This window comes from Microcaecilia unicolor, chromosome 7 (genome assembly GCF_901765095.1).
Source record: "Microcaecilia unicolor chromosome 7, aMicUni1.1, whole genome shotgun sequence".
Classification (NCBI taxonomy): Eukaryota; Metazoa; Chordata; class Amphibia; order Gymnophiona; family Siphonopidae; genus Microcaecilia; species Microcaecilia unicolor.
Genome location: NC_044037.1, coordinates 143,769,368 through 143,794,782, shown reverse-complemented (window position 1 = coordinate 143,794,782; position 25,415 = coordinate 143,769,368). Strand labels below are relative to the sequence as shown.

The 25,415-nt window shown below is 48.1% G+C and overlaps 1 protein-coding gene across 1 annotated transcript in view; it reads right to left on the bottom strand.

The window, feature by feature from the left end:
* Positions 1–25,415, bottom strand: part of NDUFA10 (NADH:ubiquinone oxidoreductase subunit A10) — a 492,721-nt gene that overhangs the window by 255,155 nt on the left and 212,151 nt on the right. The window contains exon 6 of the mRNA XM_030209674.1: positions 5,042–5,121. Within this exon, the coding sequence (XP_030065534.1) occupies positions 5,042–5,121 (80 nt within the window). The remainder of the gene's footprint in view (positions 1–5,041; positions 5,122–25,415) is intronic.

The window sequence follows — 25,415 nt, the reverse complement described above, 5'->3', positions numbered from 1 at the left end:
GTCAATCCAGCTGCTCTCAGGCGGGCCAGAAGTGCCTCTACTGGATCAAATGGGTCTTCCAGTCATTACTTCCAGGTACCCAGACACATGGTGGTTGACCAGGTGCTGAAATGTAGCAGGGGCCCCATGAAGTCCAAAGGGCACTACCGCAGACTGTAACAACCTCTGAAAAGTAGAAAAGACTGTTTTCATTTTGGCAGCTCGAGTAAGGGGTGCTTGCCAATACTCCATGGTCAGGTCCAACACTGAAATAAAATAGGCAGTTCCCAGTTTTTCAATTAATTCATCCACTCTAGGCATCAGATATAGCTTGAGCTTCAACACTGAATTCACCTTCCTGACATCAATAAAGAAGTGAATACACCCATCTGGCTTAGGAACCAGTAAAATAGGAGACGATCAGCTGCTGTTAGATTCTTTTAACACACCCAGGTTGAGCATGTCCTCCATTTCCTTAGCCACAGCCTCTCGCCCGGCTACTGGAATTCAATATGGATGCTGTTGGACCAGCACTCTGGCCTGGGAAACTGGAGAAGACATCTATATTCTAGTGAACCAGTTGTTCCAAATCCACCTTCTGGACAGTTGTGAGCTGGGCTCCAAATGAGATATGAAGGGACTCAAACCGACAGGACTTGAACTGGTGCCATGGTCATGTGTTTCAACTTCTTCAGTAAATTCACATCTTTGCTTTCTGCAATTTATCTGGCTAAGCCACCTTTTCCATTCCACTGCTTATATACCACTTAAATCAACCAAGGAATCAAAGCGGTTTACAAAAAGATATACTACGCTAATAAAAACTACCAGAACCCTATGTCCAGATGGAAGACCTGTTGGGATTGCTATATGATTATTATGTTAGACATGGGGTTGGAGTTGGAAGGGGGGGGGGGAGAGAGAGAGAGAGATGAACAGGAAGACAAAGGGATACATGTTGGACATGGAAGTGGGAGGGAGGAAAGGAGAGAGAGAGAGAGATGTTGTATGGGGGTGGGAGGGGAGCTGTATGGGGAAGGAGGAGGAAGACAAAGAGATATGTTGGACCCAGGGTGCAAGGAAGGGAGACAGCAAGAGTGAGATGGACAATGGGAGAGAGGCAGGAAGGAAGAGAGGTTGGACGTGGGGGTGGAGGAGAGGGAAGGAGAGATATGCACTGGATGGGTAAGGGAAAAAGAGGGAGATTATGGATCCAGGGACAGAAGTGAGTGAGGGAGAGATGCTGGACAACTGGAGGGAGGGAAGAGAAAGGAAGAAATGCTGGACCACAGGGAAAGGGATCTGGAAGATGCTGGGGGATGTGTGTGAAGGGACAGGGAGATATCAGACTACAAGGATGGGGACGGCTGGGCTAGAAGGTTGGAGGGAGGAAGATGCTATAAATGGTGGACCTATTTGGGAGAGGCCAAAGGGGGGGAGGGGTAGCAAGGAAGCAAATGAAAGGAGGATAGTGATTATGGGGGTGGGGTAGAAATATGGTAATGGACAGCTGATTAAAGATGAAAGGGAATGGAAGGCTGGGGAAAGGACTGAGATGAGAAATGGGACATTAGTGAGTGAGAGAAGGAGATGGAATTTGATAGGTAGCTGAAAAGTAAAAAGGAGAAGGATGAGAAAGAGAGTGAAATTTGAGTGAACAGAGAGGCAGTAAAGAACAAAAGAGGAAAGAGCTAAAAAGGAAATATCAATGTGTCAAAGGTAGGTATAGTGAAGGAACAGAATAATACTGGCGAAAGGAGAAAAGACAAATGGACAGCAGCCACTTGAAGGGGAATTAGCAGAAGACAGACAGGAAAAGAGAACCTGGAACCAACATGATGGATCAGTAAAATGTCCAGACAACAAATGTACAAAAAAATGCATTTTATTTTAAATCTATTAAATAGAATATGTTAGCTTTGGGAAATGTGCATAGTGCATATCTGTTTTTTGTTTATCTAGTGTTGCAATATTTATATTTTGAGTTTTGAGGTGCTGGGGGAGGGGTAAAATGAGAGAGTAGGGCAGGGGCAGAAAAAATGTTGTGCCCATCCAATTTGGGCTCAGGCCCACCCAAAATTGGCTGTCTAGCTATGCCACTGATCCATGGCAATAAAGAACTATGTTTTCTCCCACAGTTAAACATTGTTTTTTATTTCGGTAATCAAAGTGACCAACAAGTTCCCCATACTATTCTCTCCGGGAACTCCGTTCACTGGGTAAATCTCTCTTATCTGCACCCTTCTCCTCCACCACTAACTCCAGACTCCATTCCTTTTATCTTGCTGCACCATATGCCTGGAATAGACTTCCTGAGCTGGTACATCAAGCTCCATCTCTGGCCATCTTCAAATCTAGGCTAAAAGCCCAACTTTTTGATGCTGCTTTTAACTCCTAACCCTTACTCACTTGTTCAGTACCCATGTTTTATCATTCCCACCTTAGTAATTCCCTTATCCCTTATTTCTCCTGTTTGTATATCCTAATTAGATTGTAAGCTCTGTCGAGCAGGGACTGTCTCTTCATGTCCAGTGTACAGCGCTGAGTACACGTAGTAGTGCCATAGAAATGATAAGTAGTAGTAGTAGAATGATATAGATATATGGGTATAGAAAGAAAATCTGAGAAATGGATATTAACAATAACTTCAAGGAGCTTAGCTATCCATGGGATAACTAACCACTGGTCTAAAATTATCTACAGAAGTCAGATCCCGTCCAATTTTCTTTGGGATTGGAGTCCGTGCAATTTATTTATTTAATACTTTTCTAACCTGCTTATACCCTAAGCAGGTCCCATAAAAACATACAATGAAATACACACAAAAACTACAAAAACAAATCATTTACCATCAAAACAGGTAACATCAAGTGCTGCCATTATGACTCCTCTATCAATACATTGCCCATCAAACAAAAGAATGGCTAACAAGTTGTGTTTTTAACATCTTCTTAAATTGTTGAATACTTTCATTTACATAAAAGAGACCAGGCAAGGCATTCCACATAAGTGTTCCCGCAACAGAAAATGCTGAAGCTCGAGTAACAGCATAACGTACAGAAGACTCTAATTGTAAATCTGCACATTTAATGAAGTCAGATCTTACTGACCTCTCAGAAAAAAAAAAAAACAGATTGAAAATTGCTCCAAAAAAACCATGGCATTTTATCATGAACCACCTGATGAATAAGGGTCAGAACTTTAAACTGCACTCTATGCTTCACCGGTAACCAGTGAAGTTGCCTCAAAACTGGCGTAATATGGTCAAATTTGGAGATTCTAGAGACCAATCTGGCAGCTGCATTCTGCACAATTTGTAACACTTTAAGCCTACACTCTGGAACCCCCTAATAAAGAGAGTTACAGTAGTCAATCCTTGACAAAACCATAGCCTGAATAACAATCCTGAAATTAGTCAAACATAACATACGTTTCAACCGATACAATAGCCGCAGTTGATGAAAAGCTGATTGAACCACATGCAGAAATTGTTCTTTCTTTGTAAGTTGAGCATAGAAAATAACACCCAAAAGCTTAATCTCCTTCTGCAAAGCTACACCATTTTCACCCACAAAAATGTCAGCAACATCCCTGGGATAACTTCCTTCCAACAAAATAATATTAACAAAACTGGTAAACCAGTTCAAGATCTTTACGGGGATTTCCTCAAGATATGATGGACAAATATCAAATGAACATCCCTTTCTTTAATTTCCTAAAAATACTCAGCACTAAATCTGAAGAAACTGGAGTAAAGCTGTCCCAAAATCTATCTGCTGGAATCCCTACCATCTCATCTTCTACCTCTAAAGAAAATATGTCTTCAAATTGCTCAATACGTTCTTTGAGCAAATTTCTAATATTTCTAATGGCATTCACTGAAGGCTGTGCCGACTCTGGAATTGCCAAAATTCTATCTGTATTTGTTGTAGATCAAAAGATTTTAAACATCTGATAGGAATTCTCCGCCTCCTGTATCTTTTGATCACAATAGGCAATTTTAGCTTCTTTAATTGCCAATCTATATTGTCTAATCTTTGTTTTCTAGCTAATATAAAAGCCTACCATCTCTCTTTTTCCTCCACTGATGGTTGATATTCTGGTCATTGTTTCATTAGGGAACTTATAAGTTATAATAAATTTGTCAAGAAGTTAGGAACAAAACTGCCGATAAGAAAACATTCCTAGATTTGCTCCACTAGTGGTTTGCCAATAAATCTTTACTTACAAGGAATATTTCCTATAAGCATCCTTACTGCCAACAAACAGAGCAAACCTGTTACCCATGTAAATAATTCCCTAGGTCCTGCAGATATAGAGCTTTATTTCCAGGGCAATACTCCTCCCTATAGACCCCCCCCCCCCCCAATCCTGGAGGAAGACATCCGAGGCTAGCCTGCTACTAGCCCCTGTCCTGAAGTATAAATGAAGTACCTTTCTGTTGTAAAGATGCATGAAGAGCTCCATCGAGAGTGTACATCACTCACAAAACATAATTTTTGCTAACCCTAAGCTTAGTGATTACTCATAGGGTTGCAATACTGACCTGCTTGTCTGCCACAATACTGTCTACTCTTGACAGTCATTATGCGAGAGTGAGCCCAGTTCCACACCCTGACAGATTCCCAACACAGGACGTAGGATCCTGTTCCTTAATCCTTGTTGATAAAGTACATGGTTACCGTTAACGCCAGATGAATTATCTGGTGTAGTTTCTCAAAGCAGTCACACTGCTCCTTTTCCTAAACTGACTTTTTCACCACCTTCTTTTTGGTCTTCTATCCTTCTAGGTAGATGAGCATATAAAAAAGTTCCCATACCTAAATAATTACCTAAGTCCCCAATCATGCACTTTCCCCATCCCTATTCTTAATACTTTACACTGTACCTGTGCCTCTCTCTCACTTATTTACACTGGGAATAAAAACACCACACACACATGCAAACATCTAGACAAATATCACAATTCTGCCATACAACTTGCATCATGGTGTTATAATCACTGAGGTTTAGGGATCAAAGTATATGCTGTAGTTGTTGAATGAAGCCTGCAAAAACTGACCTGATTTGAGGCAGGAAGTTTTTCTTATAAGCATCTTCAATGCTCTGCAGGTATGAAGTTGACACTTTCTTCTCTGCCAGCTGAGGAAGCAAGAGCTGGATTTTAGATTTAATTACTTGCCTTCGCAAATCCAAGGTCAAAGCAAGTTACATTCAAATACAATAGGCATTTTCCCCTCAGAAGGCTTAAGATGTAAGTTTTGTGCCTGAGGCAATGGAGAGTAACATGACTTTTCCAAGGTCACAAAGAATCCATAGGAGAAGTAGAATTTGAACCCTGGTTTCGCTAGTTCTTAGCCTGTTCCCTTAACCATAGTCTGCTCCTTCAAGCCAGACAACTATTACAGAACTGCAGTACAAGCAGGGCCAGGAGAGTGTCTGGATCTGGAGGAAAGCATAAAAATCAACATAGTAAATGAACCCCAAAAGAATTTCCCATCTTGGATATACCAATCTGTTTTTGTGCCTTTTCAGCAAAGACTCCTCCTCAGCTGCACAAATGTAATTAATTCAACTGAAAATGGTACTCAGCAACAGTATCTATGCTACAAAAATGCTGACAAACAATGATTTTTTTTTTTTTTTTATAACCTCAAAAGAACCCTACTTAGCTGGAAAATAAAACACCACTTTTAACATTTTTTAAACATCTAAGAATACAAGCCCTAAATAACAGAGGAGTGGCCTAATGGTTAAAGCAGCAGGCTGAAAACCAGGGGAGCCTGGTTCAAATCCCACTACAGCTTCTTCTGATCTGGGGCAAGTCACTTAACACTCCATTGCCTTGGGTACAAACTCAGACTGAACCCTCCAGGATCAGTGTACTTGAATGTATATCGCTTCAATCATTTTCAGGTTTACAGGTGATATATAAGAAATTTAAAAAAAACACACACACACACACACATGAAGCGATGAATAGGGTCAATATCTGGTGATTTGCTGACTTATTTGAGAAGCATATTTCTATCAATGAGTAAGAAATCTCTTCTTCCATGATTTCCAACCAAGATATTTTGTACTGAACCATAAAGCGAAGTTACTTACCTGTAGTAGATGTTTTCCAAGGACAGCAAGACAATCATGCTCAAAACTGGATGACATCATCTGACAGACCCTGGTACAGATGCTGCTGTGCTCTGTCTCTAAGAGGCCTTTGATAGCATCCTACCGCACATGCGTGGGTGCCATCCTGCCCAACGTGTGAGTGCTGGAACAGAAGTCTAATGACATAGCTGGAAAAGACAACTCCATGAGGAGGAGGGAGGGTATGTGAGAATGATTGGCCTGCTGTCCTCAGAGATCACCTGCTACAGGTAAGCAACTTCACTTTCTCTGAGGACAAGCAGGCTACATCATCTCACGAAAACAACAACGCTAGGCCAATAGGGATTTGCAATGTAAAGGCCTAAACAAGCAATCAACCTAAAAAAAAAAAAAACTCAAACTGGTTCTGAAGGTGCTGCCTGGAACTGAAATAACAGGCTTGGGAGGGTGGAGTTGGATTCTAGACACTGTGTAACCAAACCAGCTGTGGCATCAGATATTTTGCTTGAGGCAGTAGTGAGATGTGAATGTGTGGATCAAAGATCATATTGTAGCCTTGCAAACCTCTTCAACTGAGGTTGACCTCAGGTGAGCAACAGACACAGACATAGCTCTGACATTGTGAGCCTTTACTTGACCCTCCATAGTCAACCTAGCTTGGGCACAAGCAACAGAGATGCAGCCTACCAGCCAACCGGAAAACGTGCATTTGCCAGTGGCTACCCCCATCCTCCAATCTCGAGTTTGTAAATCATGCAAAGCGACTAGCCACTTAAAATAATTTGTGAATCCAGTGGACAAGAACATTTACAAATTACAGCATTTCACCAATTGTAAAATTGAATATGTAACTTATGTTACCAGATGTCCTTGCGATAAATTGTATATTGGTAAGACTGTAAGATCTTTACGTGTCAGGATGACTGAGCATAAATCAGCAACAGCAAGGAGGGGGCGATCAGAGCAAAGCTTTGTTTCAGAAAGGATAATGCTGGATTCACAAGTTAAAATTGTTTTAGCCTTTTGATTTAAATATCTGTGTATAGTGGATGACATTTCTTTCACACAAGATTAAGATGTTATTTAAAAATTAGGAGATTCAAAAAAAAAAAAAAAAAAGAGATGTAAGGGATTTTGACTGATAAATAACAAAAGCGACGTTCCTTACCTGTAGCAGGTATTCTCCGAGGAAAGCAGGCTGATTGTTCTCACATGTGGGTCAGCGTCCATGGCGGCCCCAGAAACGGAGATTTTTTTTTCTAGTAAAATCTAAAGAGCTTTGCGACAGCTAGCACAGCGCGGGATGGATGCACTGCGTATGCGCGGCCATCTTCCCACACGCGCGCGCGTCCGTTCCCGCCTCAGTTATATTAAAAGCAAATAAAGAATAAAACAACTCCAAAGGGGAGGTGGGCGGGTTGCTGAGAACAATCAGCCTGCTGTCCTTGGAGAATACCTGCTATAGGTAAGTAACTTCGCTTTCTCCGAGGACAAGCAGGCTGCTTGTTCTCACATGTGGTGTATCCCTAGCCCCCAGGCTCACTCAAAACAACAAAGAAAGGTCAATTGGGCCTCGCAACGGCGAGGACATAACAGAGATTGACCTACGAAGAAACAGCTAACTGAGAGTGCAGCCTGGAACAGAACAAAAATGGGCCTGGGAGGTGGAGTTGGATTCTAGACCCCAAACAGATTCTGCAACACCGACTGCCCGAACCGACTGTCACGTCAGGAGTCCTGCTGAAGGCAGTAATGAGATGTGAATGTGTGGACAGATGACCACGTCGCAGCCTTGCAAATCTCTTCAATAGTGGCTGACTTCAAGTGAGCCACTGATGCTGCCATGGCTCTAACACTATGAGCCGTGACATGACCCTCAAGAGTCAGCCCAGCTTGGGCATAAGTAAAGGAAATGCAATTTGCTAGCCAATTAGATATGGTGCGTTTCCCAACAGCGACTCCCTTCCTGTTGGGATCAAAAGAAACAAACATTTGGGCGGACTGTCTGAAGGGGCTTCTCCGCTCCACATAGAAGGCCAATGCTCTCTTGCAGTCCAATGTATGCAACTGACGTTCAGCAGGGCGGATATGAGGACGGGGAAAAAATGTTGACAAGACAACTGACTGGTTCAGATGGAACTCCGACACCTTCGGCAGGAACTTAGGTGAGTGCAGAGGACTACTCTGTTATGATGAAATTTAGTATAGGGAGCATGGGCTACCAAGGTTTGAAGCACATTGACTCTATGAGCTGAAGTAACCGCCACCAAGAAAATGACCTTCCAGGTCAAATACTTCAGATGGCAGGAATTCATTGGCTCAAAAGGAGGCTTCATCAGCTGGGAGAGAACGACGTTGAGATCTCATGACACTGGTGGAGGTTTGACAGGGGGCTTTGACAAAAGCAAACTTTCTCAGGAAGCGAACAACTAAAGGCTGTCCAGAGATAGGCTTACCCTCTATAAGATAATTAAAAGCACTAACTGCACTAAGATGAACTCTTACAAAGTTGGTCTTGAGCCCAGACTCTGACAAGTGTAGAAGGTATTCAAGCAGGGTCTGTGTAGGACAAGAGTGAGGATCTAGGGCCTTGCTGTCACAACAGACGGCAAACCTCCTCCACTTAAAAGAGTAACACTTCTTTGTGGAATCTTTCCTGGAAGCAAGCAAGACTCGGGAGACACCCTCAGAAAGACCCAAGGAAGCGAAGTCTACGCTCTCAACATCCAGGCCATGAGAGCCAGAGACTGGAGGTCGGGATGCAGAAGCGCCCCCTCGTTCTGAGTGATGAGGGTTGGAAAACACTCCAATCTCCACGGTTCTTCGGAGGACAACTCCAGAAGAAGAGGGAACCAAATCTGACGCGGCCAAAAGGATGCAATCAGAATCATGGTTCCGCGGTCTTGCTTGAGTTTCAACAAAGTCTTCCCACCAGAGGCATGGGAGGATATGCGTACAACAGGCCCTTCCCCCAATGAAGGAGAAAGGCATCTGACGCTAGTCTATCGTGGGTCTGAACTCTGGAACAGAACTGAGGGACCTTGTGATTGAGCTGAGTGGCAAAAAGATCCACCGAGAGGGTGCCCCACTCTCGGAAGATCTTGTGAACAACTCTGCAGTTGACCGACCACTAGTGAGGTTGCATTATCCTGCTCAATCTGTCGGCCAGACTGTTGTTTACGCCTGCCAGGTACGTGGCCTGGAGAAACATGCCATGACGGCGAGCCCAAAGCCACATCTGGACGGCCTCCCGACACAGGGGGCAAGATCCGGTGCCCCACTGCTTGTTGACGTAATACATGGCAACCTGGTTGTCTGTCTGAATTTGAATAATTTGATTGGACAGCCGATCTCTGAAAGCCTTCACAGCGTTCCAGATCGCTCGCAGCTCCAGGAGATTTATCTGAAGACCTGACTCTTGGAGGGACCAAACTCCCTGAGTGTGGAGCCCATTTACATGCGCTCCCCACCCCAGGAGAGATGCATCCATGGTCAGCACTTTTTGAGGCTGAGGAATTTAGAATTATGAATTCTAGTTGTTGAACTGGAAGAAGGTGGGACTTTGGGTAACTGATGACAAACCTTAGTAGCTCCAAGAGTCGAATAGTCATTTGCATGGACTTTAGAGCTCCTGCCTCTGAGGTGTTCTTCACCAGCCAATCGTCGAGATAAGGGAACACATGCACTCCCAGTCTGCATAGCGACGCTGCAACCACCGCTAGGCATTTCGTAAACACCCTGGGCGCAGAGGCGAGCCCAAAGGTCAGCACACAATACTGAAAGTGCTGTGTTCCCAGACGGAATCACAGATACTTCCTGTGAGCTGGAAGTATCGGAATGTGAGTGTAAGCATCCTTTAAATCCAGACAGCATAGCCAATTGTTTTTCTGAATCATGGGAAGAAGGGTGCCCAGGGAAACCATCCTGAACTTTTCTCTGACCAGATATTTGTTCAGAGCCCTTAGGTCTAGGATGGGACGCATCCCCCCTGTTTTCTTTTGCCCAAGGAAGTACCTGGAATAGAATCCCAGCCCTTCTTGCCCTGGTGGAATGGGCTCGACCGCACTGGCGCTGAGAAAGGCGGAGAGTTCCTCTGCAAGTACCTGCCTGTGCTGGAAGCTGAAAGACTGAGCTCCCAGTGGACAATTTGGAGGTCTGAAGATCAAATTGAGGGAGCACCCCAACCGGACTATTTGAAGAACCCACCGGTAGATCGTCCGGCACAGGTACGTTTATGGCAGCTATGCTCAGCTGGAGCCAATCAAAAGCCCATCCCTTGCTTTTGCTGGGGAGCTGCAGGGGCCTGTCTGGGCGCACGCTGTTGACGCGAACGAGCGCGCTGGGGCTGAGCCTGAAAAGGCTGTCGGGAAGGTGGATTGTACCTACACTTATTGTAAGCATAGGGAGCAGTCTGCCTTCCCCTGAAAAATCATTTACCTGTTGAGGTAGATGCTGAAGGCGCTCGGTGGGAGAGTTTGTCGAGGGCAGTTTCCCGCTGGTGGAGCTGCTCTACCACCTGCTCAACTTTCTCAACAAAAATATTATCCCCCCGGCAAGGGACATCCGCAAGCCACTGCTGGGTCCGATTTTCCAGGTCAGAGGCACGCAGACATGAGAGTCTGCGCATCACTATACCTTGAGCAGCGGATCTGGATGCAACATCAAAAGTGCCATAAGCACCCCTGGACAGGAATTTACGACACGCCTTCAGCTGCCTGACCACCTCCTGAAAAGGCCTGGCGTGCTCCGGAGGGAGCTTATCCACCAAGTCTGCCAGTTGCTTAACATTGTTCCGCATGTGAATGCTCGTGTAGAGCTGGTAGGACTGAATTTTGGACACGAGCATAGAGGACTTGTAGGCCTTCCTCCCAAAAGAGTCTAAAGTCCTAGCCTCTCGCCCCGGGGGCGCTGAGGTGAAATCTTTAGTACTTCTGGCTCTCTTGAGAGCGGAATCCACAACCGCAGGGTAGTGAGGTAACTGCGACCTCATCAACTCAGGTTCTCTATGGATCCAATATTGGGACTCCGCTTTCTTAGGGATGGTGGGATTAGATAATGGTTTCATCCAATTCCTCAGCAATGTCTCTTTAAGGACATTATGCAGAGGGGCAGTGGATGACTCCTTAGGTGGCGAAGGATAGTCCAGGACCTCGAGCATCTCAGTCCTGGGCTCATCCTCATTTACCACAGGGAAGGGAATGCCCACAGACATTTTCCGGACAAAGGAGGGGAAGGATAGACTCTCCGGTGGAGAAAGCTTCCTCTCAGGGAAAGGAGTGGGATCAGAAGGAAGACCACAAGACTCCTCAGAAGAAAAATATCTTGGGTCTTCCCCTTCACCCTAGGAGGTATCCTCCTCGGTATTGGACAAGAGTTCACGAACGACATTCCGAAACCGGGCCTGTCTCGACGCCAAGGAACCATGTCCTCGATGGCGATGTCGAGAGGTCGACTCCTATGCCAGCGGTGATGAAGCTCCCTCCATTGACGGGGAGTCAACCTGGGTGGCAGCCGAGGCTGATGCCGCAAGCGGTACCGGCGCGGGAACCTCACAACAGGCACGGAGCCAGCCGCCGCTTCCATCGACGGTACCAAGGGCGCAAGCACCCCCGGAACCAGAACAGAGTGATGCAGCAGCCCTTCCAGGAGACCCGGAAGAATGGCTCGAATGCTCTCCTCCAGAGTACCTGTCGAGGAAGGATGTGGGGTCGGTACCGGAGTCGAAGTCAAAATCTGTGATGGCCTCGGAGGCGGTACCAGGCTGTCCGAAGATCGACGCACCGATACCTCTTGTATGGAGGGTGAGCACTCCTCCCAGCGTCGGCGCATTCCGGGTGCCAAATCCCTCGATGCTCCAGAGCTCCCGGTACCATGCCTCGAGGGAGGCTGGTACCGATTCTTCTTCACCTTCGCTCGAATCACGTCACCGGTACTCCTCGGTACCGACGAGGACGAAGTGGAATCCACACGCCTCCTCGGGGTAGGGTCCAACATCGGTCGGTCCCGGTGGGCCTGCACAGCAGGAGCCTTTGAGACAGGTGGAGACCCACTCGACGGCTCACTACTTCCAGCTACAGGGGAAGTTCGGACAGCCATTACCTGCGCTCCCGATGTCGATGCCATCCCCGGTGCCGATATCAACACCGCCGACCTCGGTACCGATGTCGACGTCGAGGAATCAGTCTGAGCTCCGAAAAGGCGGTCCCGAAGAGCTCTTCTCGACACCTGTGTCCGTTTTTTCAAGCTAAGACACAACTTGCAAGCGTCTGGGCGATGGCCGGGCTGTAAGGGTATTTACCTGAGATTTCACCTTTGCTGTTCTTGGCCTATACAAGCATGAACCATTCTTCTAACAAAATGGTTTCTAAAGCCTTGTGAGTAACCATCAGAATCCAGCTTGGTTACAGAGAGGAAAATTACTGCTTAGCAGCCTGATTACTTCATCCAAGGACATATTCTCTGTATTGCCAATTAGTCCCGTTATCTCTTGGGAACGTTGGGGTATAGAAGCTCTTGGCTACAGGAATATGCAATCATCCTGGAGGATCTGAACTAACAAGGAGTTGGCATGACATCTATAACAACGGTTTGCTTCTGGAACATGCAGGTGGCTGAACATGATGTCATTGGTCCATAGGTATCATCTGACAAGGAGATACCAAAGATTTGGACTGAAGAAAGCTCTGGGAAAAAGAGTTACAGAGGAATCACCAGAAGAGTGGACAGGCTCTGATGAGCCAGAGACTGTTTTCCTAACCCCAGAGGACTTGCATACCTTGTAACGAGATCATAAGGTTCTCTCAGCTACAAGAAGACCTATTCTACTGACTGTGCCCAGACATTCAGAATAAACCTCGGACCTTATCTCAGGACTGAGAGACTCGCTGATAAATCAGCTTGAGACTCTGAAGGAAACATCTGCTTCTCTACCCTTCGGTTTGTTCCAGATCGGCAAGGTGAGATACAGGATATATTTCCTATAGTCACGGGGAATTAGTTCTTGGTTTACGTCAGAACTCCTGGTCCTGTGTATTTAGCTGGTAACTAGGTATTTTGCATAAGACGGGTAATAAGTTTTCATGTAATACATTAGGATTATCATATTGTATTTAGTCTGGTGATCATATATTTTATAGCATTATTTTTGTATTGGCTTTGCAATTTGCTACAGACCTATTTTTATATCTATATTTTATATAATAAAACTAATATATATTCTATCTGTGGCTTCAGTTCTTTCTTACAGCACTGCTAAGCTAGCATGTTAGGCTGATTATAGAGGTACGCCCCTAGACCCGAGTTCGGTTCATTGCCATCTGGTAATGTTATCTGATAAGTACCTCTGAGCTACCTTTACAGGGCCCAAGGCACTGAATGCACCAGGAGTGCGGGTCAGTGCCCAAGATCGACCGCTGGCACCGAGCACACTTCTTGAAACTGCTGGAAGGCTTCGATGACATCAGCGGAAAAATTGCGGCGGCGAAGTCAAATGGCTCGATTGTGCCAACTCAGGGCATAAAAAAGGGAACCGCAGATGGGCAGCCCAAAAGGCTGTGACGGAACCGAAAGGAAACTTATTTAGGACAAAAACTAAGGAAAAAAAAAAAGAGGGATTTATTTATTTACTAGAAAAGAAAAAAAACAAGAAAAAGGCGACGGGAAACAAGAAAAAAGCGGCAAACAGCATGCGAAAAGGGCTCTAAGTTTTTCCTGGGACCTAAGGGAGAGAGAACGACAAGCAGCCACTCTCCATCATGGAAAAGAAAAAACTGAGGCAGGAAGATGGCCGCGCATGCACAGTGCGTCCATCCTGCGCTTTGCTAGCTGTTGCAAACCTCTTTAGATTTTACTAGAAAAAATCTCCGTTCCTGGGGCCGCTGTGGATGCCGACCCACATGTGAGAACAAGCAGCCTGCTTGTCCTCGGAGAAAGAATAATTTACAGTGTCCCTTTAAAAATTACAACTTTCCATTGAGTTTCAATAGTGTAGGTTTGAAGTGCTTGCCAGAGAACGTAGTAAAAGCAGTTAGCTTAGCTGGGTTTAAAAAAGGTTTGGATGACTTCCTAAAGGAAACATTATTAAAATAGACTTCGGGAAAATCCATTGCTTATTTCTAGGATAAGCAGCATAAAATGTATTGTACTTTATTGGGATCTTGCCACATTGGTTAGGGTGGTGGACTCTGGTCCTGGAGAACTGAGGAACTGAGTTCAATTCCCACTTCAGGCACAGCTCCTTGTGACTCTGGGCAAGTCACTTAACCCTCCATTGCCCCAGGTACAAATAAGTACCTGTATATGTAAGCCGCATTGAGCCTGCCATGAGTGGGAAAGCGCGGGGTACAAATGTAACTAAAATAAATAAATAAAAAAATACTTGTGACCTGGATTGGCCACTGAAAGAGGATGCTGGGCTTGATGGACGTTCTGTCTGTCCCAGTATGGCAATACTTAAGTACTTATGTAATATCCATTCCACGAATGACATTATGAGGCTAAGAGTAGTTAATTGTTTTGATTGGTCAGTACCATTATATAGCATTTGTTTGAAAAGTGGAATCTGCAAGCAGCAACAAAGAATATTCTAAGTTTGAATCTCATCTGATTAACAAGAATTTATAAGGAGATTTTATAATAAAGTCTGCTGTTGTTTTGCAGTATGTGACTCTTCAATAGGAGCACAGATGAGTAATTAAAGTGAGGAAGCCATGAAGTGAAAACGGGCACCATTGAGCTGAAGTTCCAGAGTCAAAATGTTTACAGCTAAGAGCTCTTGGTTAATTTAAAGGTACAAATGGTGTTCTGTGGAAAGAAAACAGACAAGTATTGCAGAACTGTAGTTTTAGAGTCAAATTTTTAATGCTACGTGCTTTTGGTTGATTTCAAATATACAAGTGGTGCTCCTTTTGTATTGAAAATAGATTAGTATTGCATTAAGAATTATTGAAAATTTATTAAGGAAACTTTTAAAGATATTAAAGTTTTTAGACAAATTGAGAATAAAATGGTCCATATAGAGTAGTCCATTGGGACAATTTCTGGACCTCTGAGGACTTTTCCTCCATTATTAGTAGTTTCATACTGAGATTCAGTGAAGCGAATGCTACATACCTGTAGAAGGTATTCTCCGAGGACAGCAGGCTGATTGTTCTCACTGATGGGTGACGTCCACGGCAGCCCCTCCAATCGGAAACTTCACTAGCAAAGTCCTTTGCTAGCCCTCGCGCGCCCGCGCGCACCGCGCATGCGCGGCCGTCTTCCCGCCCGAAACCGGCTCGAGCCGGCCAGTCCAGTATGTAGCAAGACAATACACTTCAAGGGAAGACACAACTCCAAAGGGGAGGCGGGCGGGTTTGTGAGAACAATCAGCCTGCTGTCCTCGGAGAATACCTTCTACAGGTATGTAGCATTCGCTTTCTCCGAGGACAAGCAGGCTGCTTGTTCTCACTGATGGGGTATCCCTAGCCCCCAGGCTCACTCAAAACAACAACATTGGTCAATTGGGCCTCGCAACGGCGAGGACATAACTGAGATTGACCTAAAAAATTTACCAACTAACTGAGAGTGTAGCCTGGAACAGAACAAACAGGGCCCTCGGGGGGTGGAGTTGGATCCTAAAGCCCAAACAGGTTCTGAAGAACTGACTGCCCGAACCGACTGTCACGTCGGGTATCCTGCTGCAGGCAGTAATGAGATGTGAATGTGTGGACAGATGACCACGTCGCAGCTTTGCAAATTTCCTCCATGGTGGCTGACTTCAAGTGGGCTACCGACGCTGCCATGGCTCTAACATTATGAGCCGTGACATGACCCTCAAGAGCCAGCCCAGCCTGGGCGTAAGTGAAGGAAATGCAATCTGCTAGCCAATTGGATATGGTGCGTTTCCCTACAGCCACTCCCCTCTTGTTGGGATCAAAAGAAACAAACAATTGGGCGGACTGTCTGTGGGGCTGTGTCCGCTCCAGATAGAAGGCCAATGCTCTCTTGCAGTCCAATGTGTGCAGCTGACGTTCAGCAGGGCAGGAATGAGGACGGGGAAAGAATGTTGGCAAGACAATTGACTGGTTCAGATGGAACTCCGACACAACCTTTGGCAGAAACTTAGGGTGAGTGCGGAGGACTACTCTGTTGTGATGAAATTTGGTGTAAGGGGCCTGGGCTACCAGGGCCTGAAGCTCACTGACTCTACGAGCCGAGGTAACTGCCACCAAGAAAATGACCTTCCAGGTCAAGTACTTCGGATGGCAGGAATTCAGTGGCTCGAAAGGAGGTTTCATCAGCTGGGTGAGAACGACATTGAGATCCCATGACACTGTAGGAGGCTTGACAGGGGGCTTTGACAAAAGCAAACCTCTCATGAAGCGAACAACTAAAGGCTGTCCTGAGATCGGCTTACCTTCCACTTGGTAATGGTATGCACTGATTGCACTAAGGTGAACCCTTACGGAGTTGGTCTTCAGACCAGACTCAGACAAGTGCAGAAGGTATTCAAGCAGGGTCTGTGTAGGACAAGAGCGAGGATCTAGGGCCTTGCTGTCACACCAGACGGCAAACCTCCTCCAATGAAAGAAGTAACTTCTCTTAGTGGAGTCTTTCCTGGAAGCAAGCAAGATGCGGGAGACACCCTCTGGCAGACCCAAAGAGGCAAAGTCTACGCCCTCAACATCCAGGCCGCGAGAGCCAGGGACTGGAGGTTGGGATGCAGCAGAGCCCCTTCGTCCTGCGTGATGAGGGTCGGAAAACACTCCAATCTCCACGGTTCTTCGGAGGATAACTCCAGAAGAAGAGGGAACCAGATCTGACGCGGCCAAAAGGGAGCAATCAGAATCATGGTGCCTCGGTCTTGCTTGAGTTTCAACAAAGTCTTCCCCACCAGAGGAATGGGAGGATAAGCATACAGCAGACCTTCCCCCCAATCCAGGAGGAAGGCATCCGACGCCAGTCTGCCGTGGGCCTGAAGCCTGGAACAGAACTGAGGGACCTTGTGGTTCACTTGAGATGCGAAGAGATCCACCAGGGGGGTGCCCCACGCCTGGAAGATCTGTCGCACCACGCGGGAATTGAGCGACCACTCGTGAGGTTGCATAATCCTGCTCAACCTGTCGGCCAGACTGTTGTTTACGCCTGCCAGATATGTGGCTTGGAGCACCATGCCTTGACGGCGAGCCCAGAGCCACATGCTGACGGCTTCCTGACACAGGGGGCGAGATCCGGTGCCCCCCTGCTTGTTGACATAGTACATGGCAACCTGATTGTCTGTCTGAATTTGGATAATTTGGTGGGACAGCCGATCTCTGAAAGCCTTCAGAGCGTTCCAGATCGCTCGCAACTCCAGAAGATTGATCTGTAGATCGCTTTCTTGGAGGGACCACCTTCCTTGGGTGTGAAGCCCATCGACATGAGCTCCCCATCCCAGGAGAGACGCATCCGTGGTCAGCACTTTTTGAGGCTGAGGAATTTGGAAGGGACGTCCCAGAGTCAAATTGGAGCAAATCGTCCACCAATACAGGGATTCGAGAAAACTCGTGGACAGGTGGATCACGTCCTCTAGACCCCCGGCGGCCTGATACCACTGGGAGGCTAGGGTCCATTGAGCAGATCTCATGTGAAGGCGGGCCATGGGAGTCACATGAACTGTGGAAGCCATGTGGCCCAGCAATCTCAACATCTGCCGAGCTGTGATCTGCTGGGACGCTCGCACCCGCGAGACGAGGGACAACAAGTTGTTGGCCCTCGCCTCTGGGAGATAGGCGCGAGCCGTCCGAGAATCCAGCAGGGCTCCGATGAATTCGAGTTTCTGCACTGGGAGAAGATGGGACTTTGGGTAATTTATCACAAACCCCAGTAGCTCCAGGAGGCGAATAGTCATCTGCATGGACTGCAGGGCTCCTGCCTCGGATGTGTTCTTCACCAGCCAATCGTCGAGATATGGGAACACGTGCACCCCCAGCCTACGAAGCGCCGCTGCTACCACAGCTAGGCACTTTGTGAACACCCTGGGCGCAGAGGCGAGCCCAAAGGGTAGCACACAGTACTGGAAGTGGCGTGCGCCCAGCTGAAATCGCAGATACTGTCTGTGAGCTGGCAGTATCGGGATGTGTGTGTAGGCATCCTTCAAGTCCAGAGAGCATAGCCAATCGTTTTGCTGAATCATGGGGAGAAGGGTGCCCAGGGAAAGCATCCTGAACTTTTCTTTTACGAGATATTTGTTCAGGGCCCTTAGGTCTAGGATGGGACGCATCCCCCCTGTTTTCTTTTCCACAAGGAAGTACCTGGAATAGAACCCCAGCCCTTCTTGCCCGGATGGCACGGGCTCGACCGCATTGGCGCTGAGAAGGGCGGAGAGTTCCTCTGCAAGTACCTGCTTGTGCTGGAAGCTGTAGGACTGAGCTCCCGGTGGACAATTTGGAGGTTGAGAGGCCAAATTGAGGGTGTATCCTTGCCGGACTATTTGGAGAACCCACTGATCGGAGGTTATAAGAGGCCACCTTTGGTGAAAAGCTTTCAACCTCCCTCCGACAGGCAGGTCGCCCGGCACTGACACTTGGATGTCGGCTATGCTCTGCTGGAGCCAGTCAAAAGCTCGCCCCTTGCTTTTGCTGGGGAGCCGCGGGGCCTTGCTGATTCGCACGCTGCTGACGAGAGCGAGCGCGCTGGGGCTTAGCCTGGGCCGCAGGCTGTCGGGAAGGAGGATTGTACCTACGCTTGCCAGAAGTATAGGGAACAGTCTTCCTTCCCCCGAAAAATCGTCTACCTGTAGAGGTAGAAGCTGAAGGCTGCCGGCGGGCGAACTTGTCGAATGCGGTGTCCCGCTGGTGGAGAGACTCTACCACCTGCTCGACTTTTTCGCCAAAAATGTTATCCGCACGGCAAGGCAAGTCCGTAATCCGCTGCTGGATTCTATTCTCCAGGTCGGCGGCACGCAGCCATGAGAGCCTGCGCATCACCACACCTTGAGCAGCGGCCCTGGACGCAACATCAAAAGTGTCATAAACTCCTCTGGCCAGGAATTTTCTGCACGCCTTCAGCTGCCTGACCACCTCCTGAAAAGGCTTGGCTTGCTCAGGGGGAAGAGCATCAACCAAGCCCGCCAACTGCCGCACATTATTCCGCATGTGTATGCTCGTGTAGAGCTGGTAAGACTGGATCTTGGACACGAGCATAGAGGAATGGTAGGCCTTCCTCCCAAAGGAGTCTAAGGTTCTAGCGTCCTTGCCCGGGGGCGCCGAAGCATGTTCCCTAGAACTCTTAGCCTTCTTTAGGGCCAAATCCACAACTCCAGAGTCATGAGGCAACTGAGTGCGCATCAGCTCTGGGTCCCCATGGATCCGGTACTGGGACTCGATCTTCTTGGGAATGTGGGGATTAGTTAATGGCTTGGTCCAGTTCGCAAGCAATGTCTTCTTCAGGACATGGTGCAAGGGAACAGTGGACGCTTCCTTAGGTGGAGAAGGATAGTCCAGGAGCTCAAACATTTCAGCCCTGGGCTCGTCCTCCACAACCACCGGGAAGGGGATGGCCGTAGACATCTCCCGGACAAAGGAGGCAAAAGACAGACTCTCGGGAGGAGAAAGCTGTCTCTCAGGAGAGGGAGTGGGATCAGACGGAAGACCCTCAGACTCCTCGTCAGAGAAATATCTGGGATCTTCCTCTTCCTCCCACGAGGCCTCACCCTCGGTGTCAGACACAAGTTCACGGACCTGTGTCTGCAACCTCGCCCTGCTCGACTCCGTGGAACCCCGTCCACGATGGGGGCGTCGAGAGGTAGACTCCCTCGCCCGCATCGGCGAAGCTCCCTCCGCCGACGTAGTCGGGGAGCCTTCCTGGGAGGTGGCCGCGGTCGGTACCGCACGCGGTACCGACGTCGGGGACCTCAACCTGGGCGATGGGCCAGCCGGCGCCACGCTCGACGGTACCGGTGGCGCAAGCACCGCCGGTACCGGAGGGGTAGGGCGCAACAGCTCTCCCAGAATCTCTGGGAGAACGGCCCGGAGGCTCTCGTTTAGAGCGGCTGCAGAGAAAGGCTGAGAGGTCGATGCAGGCGTCGACGTCAGTACCTGTTCCGGGCGTGGAGGCTGTTCCGGGCTGTCCAGAGCGGAGCGCATCGACACCTCCTGAACAGAGGGTGAGCGGTCCTCTCGGTGCCGATGCCTGCTGGGTGCCGAATCCCTCGGCGACCCAGAGCTCTCGGTGCCGACACGGGGAGGAGACCGGTGTCGATGCTTCTTCGATTTCTTCCGAAGCATGTCACCGGAGCTCCCCGGCACCGACGAGGAGGACGTCGAATCCATCCGTCGCTTCCTCGGGGCCGAGACTGAAGAAGGTCGATCTCGGGGGGGCTGTACCGCAGGAGCCCTCAGGGTAGGCGGAGACCCACCCGAGGGCTCACCGCCACCAGCAGGGGAATGGACAGCCCTCACCTGCACTCCACCCGATGCACCACCGTCCGACGACATCAGCAGACGAGGTCCTGGTACCACCGACGTCGATGCAGCTATCCGATGTCTCGGCGCCGATGCAGAGGCCCGATGCCTCGATGCACTCGATGCAGGGGCGGCCGAGGAAGATGGTCTGGACGCTGACGACGTCGATGCACTCGAAGATCCCGGTGCCGATGCCGACGAAGAGCCCGAGAACAACACGTTCCACTGGGCTAGTCTCGCTACCTGAGTCCGCCTTTGAAGCAGGGAACACAGACTGCAGTTCTGAGGGCGGTGCTCGGCCCCCAGACACTGAAGACACGACGAGTGTCGATCAGTGAGCGAGATAACCCGGGCGCACTGGGTGCACTTCTTGAAGCCGCTGGAAGGCTTCGATGTCATGGGCGGAAAAATCACGCCGGCGAAATCAAAAGCCGAAATGGCGAAATTTGAAGCACCAAATTTAGAGGGAGAAAAAATCTCGACCGAGGCCGAAAAGAGGCCTACCCCGACGACGAAAGAAAACTTACCGGGGCAAAAAAGCTGGAAGTACGGGGAGGATTTACACGAAACCCGGCGGGGGGTTTCCGGAGCACTTCCCGACTAGGACAAAGCTTTCCCGAAGGAAAAAAACACGTTCAAAACAAATTGGACGCGCGAGGTCGACTTTCCGGGGCTCGACACGGCGAAAACACGACCGTACCGAGTGCGGACAAAAGAAGACTGGCCGGCTCGAGCCGGTTTCGGGCGGGAAGACGGCCGCGCATGCGCGGTGCGCGCGGGCGCGCGAGGGCTAGCAAAGGACTTTGCTAGTGAAGTTTCCGATTGGAGGGGCTGCCGTGGACGTCACCCATCAGTGAGAACAAGCAGCCTGCTTGTCCTCGGAGAAATAGAATTATCTATACCTGCTTTCGTGATCATCTAATGAAGTGCACTTTTACCAGGATGGACATGTGGTTTAGGGAAGAATACTGGTAGAATTGATTGATTGGTTAAGATGGAACTCTGACACCACCTTAGGAAGGAACTTAGGATGAAACTATGTGTAAGGTGGATCCGCTACTAGGGCCTGGAACTCACTGACTCTGCAAGCTGAAGTGAATGCCACCAAAAATAAGACCTTCCAGGAATCAAGTGGCTCAAAAGAAGCTTTCACCAACTGGGTGAGGACAATGTTGAGGTCCCATGACACAGCAGAAGGTTTGATGGGGAGCTTTGTCAACAGCAAGCGTCACATGAAAAGAACAACTAGAGGCTGTCCAAAGATGAGCTTACCTCCCACAAGCTGATGAAAAGCACCGACTGCACTGAGGTGAACCCCTATAGAACTGGTTTTCAAACCAAGAGGTGCAGGAGATGCTCAAGCAGTTTTTGTGTAGGGCAAGACCTAGGGCCTTGCTCTCACACCTGTCTCAGCCAGAATGGGGGGATGAAGTTCCTGGATCCTTGTCTTGCTTCAGTTTCAAGAGAGTCCTGTCTATTAGAATGGGAAGATACGTATACAGAAGATCCATTCCTCAATGAAGAAGAAAGGCATCGGCTGCTAGTCTGTCAAGTGATCTGAGTCTGGAGCAGTACAGAGGGGCCTTGTTGTTGAAATAAGTGGCAAAAAGATCCACCAAGGGGGTGCCCTACTCTCAGAAGATCTTGCAGGTAATGCACATGTTGAGAGACCAATCGTGCAGCTGCGTGACCCTGCTCAACCTGTCTGCTACACTGTTCTATTTCCCTGCCAGCTACGTGGCCTGGAGCACCATGCCATTACTGGTGGCCCAGGTCCACATTCCGACCAAGGGGTAGGATCCCGTATCCCCCTGCTTGTTGACATAATACATGACAACCCGATTGTCTGTTTGAATCACGATAATTTGGTTTATCGGTCCATCTCTGAAAACCTTTAGAGCATTCCAAATCACCCAGAGCGCCAGAAGTTGATGTGTAGCAAAGCTTCCAGGGTGAACCAAATCCCCTGGCTGGGAAGTGCATCTACATGGGCCCCACAGCCCAGGTTGGATACATCCATGGCTACAACCTTCTGAGGTGGAAGAATTTAGAATGGTGGTCCCAGGAACAAATTGGAGTGAATGGTCCACCACCCAACCCTGGGGAAGCTTCCTCCCCAACTACAAGCGAGATACTGCATGAGACTGCCCAGATTTTGATGACCACCAAGGCAACAGTGTTGGCAGTTGCTCCACAGGCAAGAGCTGGGCCTCCGAAGAGGGCTGGAGCTGTGCTGTAGCTGGCACAGAGGAGTGAGTGAGGCAAAATTGGGAGTGATGTGGATGATATCTGATAGGTTCCCTTTGGACCTGGACCACTGGGAAGCTAGAGTCCACTGGGCTTCCCTCAAATAGACGCTCATTATGGGCATCACATGAACTGTTGAGACCATGTGGCCCAACAGCTTCAACATCTACCGAGCTGTGATATGCTGGCTGCTGCGGACCTGAATGGCAATGGCTATTAAAGAATCCACTCACATCTGTGGAAGGTAGGCCCAAGCTTGTATCATGTTTAGCAAGGTGCCAATGAATTTCAACTGTTGTACAGATTTGTAGGTGTGACTTTGGTTAGTTGACCACAAATAGTCCTCCATATGGACTCGAGGACACGCTCTTGACCAGCCAATCATCCAAGTAAGGAAACACATGCACTCACAGTCAGAGTAGTGACATTGCAACTACCACTAGACATTTGGTGAAGACCCTGGGGAGCTGATGTGAGGTCAAAGGGCAGTACGTGATACTGGAAGTGACATTTCCCCATGCAAAATTTGAGATACTTTCCCTGATTGGAAAGTATCTGAATGTGGGTACAGGCACCCTTTATGTCCAAAGAGCCTAGCCAATAGTTCACCTGAATCATGGGGAGAAGGGTGCCAAAGAAAACCATCCTGACCAGATACTTGTTCAAGCTCCTAGGCACAAGGAAGTACCTGGAATAGAATCCCTTCACTTTTTGCCCTAGTAGGACGGGCTTGACCCCACTGGCCTTTAGAAGGGCGGAGAGTTCCTCTGTAAGTACCACCCTTGGGAAGAGTTCAGATAAGATGATCCCAATGGAGAATGTAACAGTGGCAGACAATTTGGAGAACCCACTGGTCAGAGGTTACAAGGGGCCATCTTTCCTAGAAAACATTCAGTATCCCCCCTACTGGAATGGCTACTTGAATGGTGACTATTCTCTCTTGGAGCCAGTCAGAAGCTCATAACCTGCTTTGACTGGGGAGCTGGCTGGGGCTTCGGGGAGCACTGCTGCTTGGGCCAGGAGAGCTGGGGCTGGTCGGGTATAAGCAGCTGAACCTAAGCCTTTAAAAGTAGTGGGTGCTCCTATGATGACCAGCTGAAAACCTCCAAGAGGAGGTGGTTGCAGGAGGAGGCTACCGAGAGCGAGACTTCCTGTCAAGAGGGTTTCTCAAAGAGGTCCGCAACCTCCTCTACCTTATCCCCAAAAAGGTTTATCTCCTTGGCATAAAAAGTCCTCTAATCACTCTTGAACCGCTGGTTTGAGGTCCGAGATGCACAGCCATGAGAGTCTATGCGTCTCAATACCTAAGGCAGAGAGACTAAAGACAATGTCAAAAATATCAAATATGCCCCTGGCCAGGTATGTCCTGCACTCCTTAGAGGTTCCACAAAGTCTAGCACACTTTGCATCATATGTACTTTAAGTACAGGCTCACACACAGCTGGCAGGCCTAGATGCAGATGAGCTTTGAGGCCTGAAATACCTTCGCACCCAAAGAATCCAGAGTCCTGGCCTCCCTGCTCCGGGGAGCCGAGGCATAAGTACATAAGTAATGCCATACTGGGAAAAGACCAAGGGTCCATCGAGCCCAGCATCTTGTCCACGACAGTGGCCAATCCAGGCCAAGGGCACCTGGCAAGCTTCCCAAATGTACAAACATTCTATACATGTTATTCCTGGGATTTTGGATTTTTCCAAGTCTGTTTAGTAGCGGTTTATGGACTTCTCCTTTAGGAAACTGTCCAACCCCTTTTTAAACTCTGCTAAGCTAACTGCCTTCACCACATTTTCCGGCAATAAATTCCAGAGTTTAATTACAAGTTGGGTGAAGAAACATTTTCTCCGATTTGTTTTAAATTTACTACACTGTAGTTTAATCGCATGCCCCCTAGTCCTAGTATTTTTGGAAAGCGTGAACAGACGCTTCACATCCACCTGTTCCACTCCACTCATTATTTTATATACCTCTATCATGTCTCCCCTCAGCAGTCTCTTCTCCAAGCTGAATAGCCCTAGCCTCCTTTCTTCATAGGGAAGTCATCCCATCCCCGCTATCATTTTAGTCGCCCTTCGCTGCACCTTTTCCAATTCTACTATATCTTTCTTGAGATGCGGCGACCAGAATTGAACACAATACTCAAGCTGCGGTCGCACCATGGAGCGATACAACGGCATTATAACATCCTCACACCTGTTTTCCATACCTTTCCTAATAATACCCAACATTCTATTCGCTTTCCTAGCCGCAGCAGCACACTGAGCAGAAGGTTTCAGCGTGTTATCGACGACGACACCCAGATCCCTTTCTTGGTCCGTAACTCCTAACGTGGAACCTTGCATGACGTAACTATAATTCAGGTTCTTTTTTCCCACATGCATCACCTTGCACTTGCTCACATTAAACGTCATCTGCCATTTAGCCGCCCAGTCTCCCAGTCTCGTAAGGTCCTCTTGTAATTTTTCACAATCCTGTCGCGAGTTAACGACTTTGAATAACTTTGTGTCATCAGCAAATTTAATTACCTCGCTAGTTACTCCCATCTCTAAATCATTTATAAATATATTAAAAAGCAACGGTCCTAGCACAGACCCCTGAGGAACCCTACTAACTACCCTTCTCCATTGTGAATACTGCCCATTTAACCCCACTCTCTGTTT